This window comes from Gekko japonicus, unplaced genomic scaffold (genome assembly GCF_001447785.1).
Source record: "Gekko japonicus isolate JY-2015 unplaced genomic scaffold, Gekko_japonicus_V1.1 scaffold91, whole genome shotgun sequence".
Taxonomy (NCBI): domain Eukaryota; kingdom Metazoa; phylum Chordata; class Lepidosauria; order Squamata; family Gekkonidae; genus Gekko; species Gekko japonicus.
Window position 1 is genome coordinate 872,893 of NW_015172555.1, and position 5,748 is coordinate 878,640.

General features: G+C 49.4%; 1 protein-coding gene across 1 annotated transcript in view; it reads right to left on the bottom strand.

The window, feature by feature from the left end:
* SLC2A9 (solute carrier family 2 (facilitated glucose transporter), member 9) overlaps positions 1-5,748 on the bottom strand; it is a 176,432-nt gene that overhangs the window by 61,113 nt on the left and 109,571 nt on the right. The window contains exons 4-6 of the mRNA XM_015421182.1: positions 5,304-5,464; positions 3,266-3,390; positions 166-311 (exon numbers count right to left, since the gene is read on the bottom strand). Coding sequence (XP_015276668.1) covers positions 166-311; positions 3,266-3,390; positions 5,304-5,464 — 432 coding nt within the window. The remainder of the gene's footprint in view (positions 1-165; positions 312-3,265; positions 3,391-5,303; positions 5,465-5,748) is intronic.

Below are 5,748 nucleotides of genomic sequence, written 5' to 3' on the forward strand. Positions count from 1 at the left end.
CCTTTTTAACTACAGACATTAGTCCTGCGCCTTCCTTCTCTGTGGGCTGGGCCCCACGCTGAACAATTCGGGAAGAAGCATGTTCGCAATTCCAGCCCGGGCTTTGTGTGCCGCACCCTCCCGCCTGGGTGTAACCGTAAAAGCACAATTCAGAATCTTACCAACCTTCCCAAATATTTCAGGAAGCCCCAAAACTTGTCCCGAAAAGACACCGACACAGATGAGAATAGCGGTAATTTGCCCTAAGGATCCACGGATCTGCTTGGGTGAGATTTCGCTCAAATACATGGGGAGAGCGCTCAGAGAGATACCTGCAAAGGGAGGCAGAGAGAAGAGAAAGGCAACCTTGCAGCAAAAGCCACCTTAAAGTCTCACCATCGACAAGAAGCACAGAGATCAAGCAAGAATATTTCGACGAGGGCCCAAATGAAAACTCTGTCCATCGGATGGTTCTCCCCAGGGGTTATTTCCTGTGGGAGCGCACAGGGGCGGAGCTCCGGCAGTAAGGAGTCCAGGGGCGGGGACATGCAACAAGCCCCGCCCCCTGCTCCCAGCAGCTCTCAGTTGCGCCGCGAGGAGCAAGAAGCAGCCAGGTAAGTTGCAGAGCCCCCCCCCGGCCCGGCTTCAGGTACAAGCTCTCCCTCCTCTGTGAGGGCAGATCTGTGTGTTTCTCCCCCCCCCCACACAATAGCTAGCAATCCAAAACAATCCAGTGGCACCTTTAAGACCAAGTTTTATTCAGGTACAAGCTCTCCCTCCTCTGTGAGGACAGATCTACACATCCCCCCACAATAGCTAGCAATCCAAAACAGTCCAGTGGAGCCTGGGTGGTGAGTGTTGCCTTCTGACACACTTCCGGTGATGTCAGGGGGTGTGGCATATGCAAATAACTTATGCTAATGAGTTATGCTAATGAGCTCCTGCACCTCTTTTTCTACTAAATGACCCCTGGTTCTCCCAGACACAAAACTAAACCAATAACGTGTGGGAGAGAGATTTCGTGAGATGGGGAAGGGAGAGAGGCTGAGGGTGGCAGCTGTCTCGGTCTGAAGATGCAGAACAAAATCCAAGTCCTTAAAGGTGCTGCTGGACTCAAACTTTGTTATGCAACGAAGATGTTGCGATTGCTAAAGAACGTGGTTTGAACCTCGAAGTTTGGGGGGAGCACATAGTAGGGATGCCAAGCCTCCAGGTGGGACCTGGGGGGATCCCCCATAATCACAGCTCATTGCTAGACTACAGAGATCAGTTCCCCTGCGGGAAAATGGATGCTTTGAAAGGTGGGCTCTCTGGGGCACTGCGGTGCCTGCTCTCCCCCCAGGCTCCACCCCTAAATCTCCAGGAGTCTCCAACAACCTTACCCTCCGTCTCCCTTGGTGCACAGTCATGTGCATATAAGTCTCCCTTGGTGCACAGTCATGTGCATATAAGTTTTAAAAGAGAGTTCAGAATACATTTTAAGTCAAGTGGTGTTATGTCCACTGACCGCCACTAGGTGGCAGCGTATTCTACTGGAGTTTGGGTCCCTAGGAACAATAGGGACAAGGATCCTGAAACCTCTAGCCGTCACCAATAGGAACCTTGGTGGGAAGTTTAGACCCACCAATGGAACCCGTGGGTGGTCCACAGAGACTGTATATAGTTGGCGCTCTGGCCCTACAAGTGCCAAGTGAACCAAACTTAGGGCTGTGCCAACCCCCTTTGTTTAACATCTAGAATCCCGCCTGTCCAGAAGAGGCTGGAAGCCAAATTCCGGCTGTTCCGCTCCGGCTCCTCCAGCAAACGGCTGGCCACCGAAGTCCCGGCATTTCAAAAGGCCAGCCCAGGGATGGCCCCAGAAGTTTCTTGCAAAGTCTTTTCGATCGGGACCACAAATTTACTTTTCACTGGTGTATTGAATTAAGGTTACTAATCTGCCCTCTTGTTAGAAGACATGTTGCCCTTTTTCGGGGGGTGTCCATCCTCTTTTGGGCTCTTTAAAAAAAAATCTGATGTCCTCTTTTGGGGTTGGAAGGCTACGAATATTCCTAGTTAGTAGCAATTATCACAGCTTCAATAGGAGGGGTATTTAAAATGAGATTTGTCCTAGTGATCACTTATCTGAAGTAGTCAGTCGGGAAATATGTCCTCTTTTTGCTTTTCAAAATATGGTAACCCTAACTTGTATGTATTTGATCCCCAGAAATCACTTTTGTTATATCATAGGCAGCTGTGAATTTGCTGACATTCCCTTATCGTATGGTACAGTTATTTTAACACGACCCCTTCAAGTAAAAGCCTTTGCTTTAGTTCCACTTATTCCTCGTGCTGCCGGTTGCTCTCTGTGGCTGCTGATGGCCCAGCAGGGGGCAGACCAGGGCCTCGCTTATGTCCCTAATAAAGTTCTGTTCAGTTTTGGTGCCAGGTGCTGATTACAACTCCCTTATGTGATTTCTATACTCACGGCTGGGACGCATCCCAAATGCAAATGAGAAATGCAACAGTTGTGTCCCTTTTTTGTGTTTTAAAAGAGATACCAGCTTTGTAAGGAGAGAGAGCCCCGAGCTGAATGGCCCAGGCTGGAGTCTAAGCACAGTCAGCAGCCCTGAGGAGTTCTGGATGGGAGACCTCCAAGGAAGGAGGAGGAGGAGATTGGATTGATACCCCGCCCTTCACTCGGAGTCTCAGAGCGGCTTACAAGCTCCTTTCCCTTCCCCTCCCCACAACAGACACCCTGTGAGGTGGGTGGGGCTGAGAGAGCTCTGACACAAACTGCTCTTTTTCAAGGACAGCTCTTGTCAGAACTACGGCTTACCCAAGGTCATCCAGCAGCTGCAAGTGGAGGAGTGGGGGATCAAACCCGGTTCTCCCACATTAGAGTCCGTGCACTTAACCGCTACACCAAACTGCCTCTCAGGAAGTCCAGAGTTGCTTTGCAGAGCCAGGTAATGGCAAACTGCCTCTGTTCGTCTCTTGCCTAAAAAAACCCTACAGGGTCGCCATAAGTCAGCTGTGACTTGACGGCACTTTCTACCACCAATATGAGAGAGAGAGAGAAAGAGAGAGAGAGGGAGGGAGGGAGGGAGGGAGACTGACCCCCGTACTCAGAAAATTCTTTCAGAATTCTGGCTTTTACTGGCACTAACAGATTCCATTTCTAAGCATTTAGGCCCTTCCTGTCCTTCATTTGCTCCCAGTTCCACTGAAATATCAGGACTTTGGAGAAACACCGCTTGTCTGGCACAAACCGCTTTGTCAAGCAGACACAGCACAAGTTAAATCATACCTCCATCAATGCCCATGACGAATCGTCCCAGGATAATCATTTCAGGGGATCTGGCCAGTCGAGAAAATGCCATTAACAATGCAGCCACAATGGCAAACACGTTATTTAGCAGAAGCGTACGTTTTCTGGAAGGACATAAAATACGTAAGTGCACAGACACATTTACCATACAAGGACCACCTCCCCCCTGTACTGTCCAGTCTGCCGTTGAAGGCCTCCTTCCCAAGCCCCATTCGCTGTGCTGCCATGTGAGGAGGAGATGGGGGGGGGGAACCAGACTGGGTTTTTCCAGTGGTGGCCACTGGCCTATGGAACACCCTCCTCCTTGACGCTCGCCTGGCACCTACCTTGCTTTCCTTTAGGCACCAGGCCAAAACATGTCTTTCTTTTAACCGAGGATTTCAACTAAGGGGATTCTATCTTTTTAGGCTGAGGCTTCTGGGCCGCTCACGGCTGTTGTTACGCCCAGGCTTCTTTTCAACGGCTGGTACTTAATGGCTTCCGCTTGGTTTTGTGACTCGCTTTTAATGGTTTTGACTTGCTTTTTTATTGTATTGTCATTCGCCTGCTATTGGCATTCAGCATCCAAAATCACTCCACTCTCCAAGATATAAGGACAGATGGGACTCACATCCCAGCTGCATCTGAAGATGTGAGCCGTGACTCATGAAAGCTCCTCCCCTGCCGCAAATTGTGTTAGTCTTTCAGGTGCTCCTGGACTCTTGCTCTTTACGTGGTATTGTGAAACCCACTTTTTTCCTTCTTCTTTTTTTTAGTGCATTATATAAAGGCTCCACCAGCTGCTGACGCGCTCAGCATAATGAGGCCTGAATATGATATGAGCTGTGTTGAGACAGCGCAGTTGCGGCAGGAGGACTCTCTAGATGTCTGCATGTAGCTCTGCCAACAGACATACGGCTCTGAACCATAAAGTCAACGAGAGTTACATCCGGGGAAAGGTAGATTCTAGAACTCCTCCACACTGAAGGAGCTGAAATACCCAGCACGGGAACCAGGTAAAAGCTTAGCAGGGGAAATTCCTGAGCATTTGGGGGACACCGGAACAACTGTAACAATCCTCACTTGAACTTGTGGCATCTTTTGTTTTTTGTTTTTATCTCTCTCACACACACACTGATTGGAATATGAAAGATTACTTTAAACATTTCCAAAGGAAATTCTGATTTCTGCTCTTTTGAACGGCTGATTCCCCCGTGCAATGTCACATAAAGACAGGGGTCATTTCCTAGAAAAAGATATGCAGGAGCTCATTTGCATAACTCATTTGCATATGCCACGCCCCCTGACAAAGGGCAGGCATGTTTAAAATGAGTTATGCATCCCCCCCCAGTCTCTCAGCAAAAGCGGAGAGGCTCAGGGGTAAAGGCAGGCATGTCTGCCTCCGTGCCCTCCCCGTCTCCAGCCAATCCACCACGGCAGGCTGGCTGGAGACGGGGAGGGCAGGGAGGCAGTAATGCCTGGGTTCCCTGCCCGATCTTCTGGCGAATTTAAATCCCCCCCTCCCTGAGTGTCTCCGTGGGCGGGGCTTGGGCTCCTTTCTGCTGCAGCGCCGCTCCAGGGCACTCCGGCAGGAAATGACCCCTGCATAAAGATATCTGACACTCTCCTTTGTTAAAAAACATGTAGAATGAGGAACACACACCACACTCAAAGCATCCTTGGGCATGTGGAACTAAATGCATGGGGGGGGGTTAATCCCTAGGCTACGAAAGGAGGCCCGTTATTTGGCACAGAAGGCAGTAATACAATCCCTTGCCCTGACCTGGATAGCCTAGGATAGCCTGATCCTGTCAGCCCTGGCTAGTCTTTGGGTGGGAGACCTCCAAGGAAGTCCAGGGTCGCTATGCAGAGGCAGGCGAGGGCAAACCACCTCTGGATGTCTCTTGCTTTGAGCACCCTACGGGGTCACCATAGGTCAGCTGCAACTTGACTACAAAACACATACATATACAGAATCCCTCAGAATCAATCAAGTACACAAGCCTATGCAACACAGAAATATCTGTAGTTTGCTTACCGGCCAAAATATTTGACAGCTGGAGTAACAATCAAAGCCCCAACTAGCCCACCAATGGCAAAAATAGACACGGAGATCGTCCACAGCAGGGTCACTGATTCGTTGGTGATGGACTGGTTATACCTCCGCTCCCACGTCTCATTGTAAAATTCCTTGATAAACTAACAGAAAAGCATAACGATAAGCGTGGCGATCAAGTGAGATATTGAACCAAAACCTTGACACCATTAAAAAAAAAAAAATTAAAACAGCTTTTTGTTTAATTTGTATATTTTTCATTTGGCATTATACCCTGCTGAGTTCCCTTCACCCCCCACACTCCACGAGCCCGGGAGTTCTCCTGGAATTACAACTGACCTCCAGACGACAGAGATCAATTTCCCTGGAGAAAATGGCTGGTTTGGGGGTGGAGGTGAACTAAATGGCATTATATCCCAATGAGATC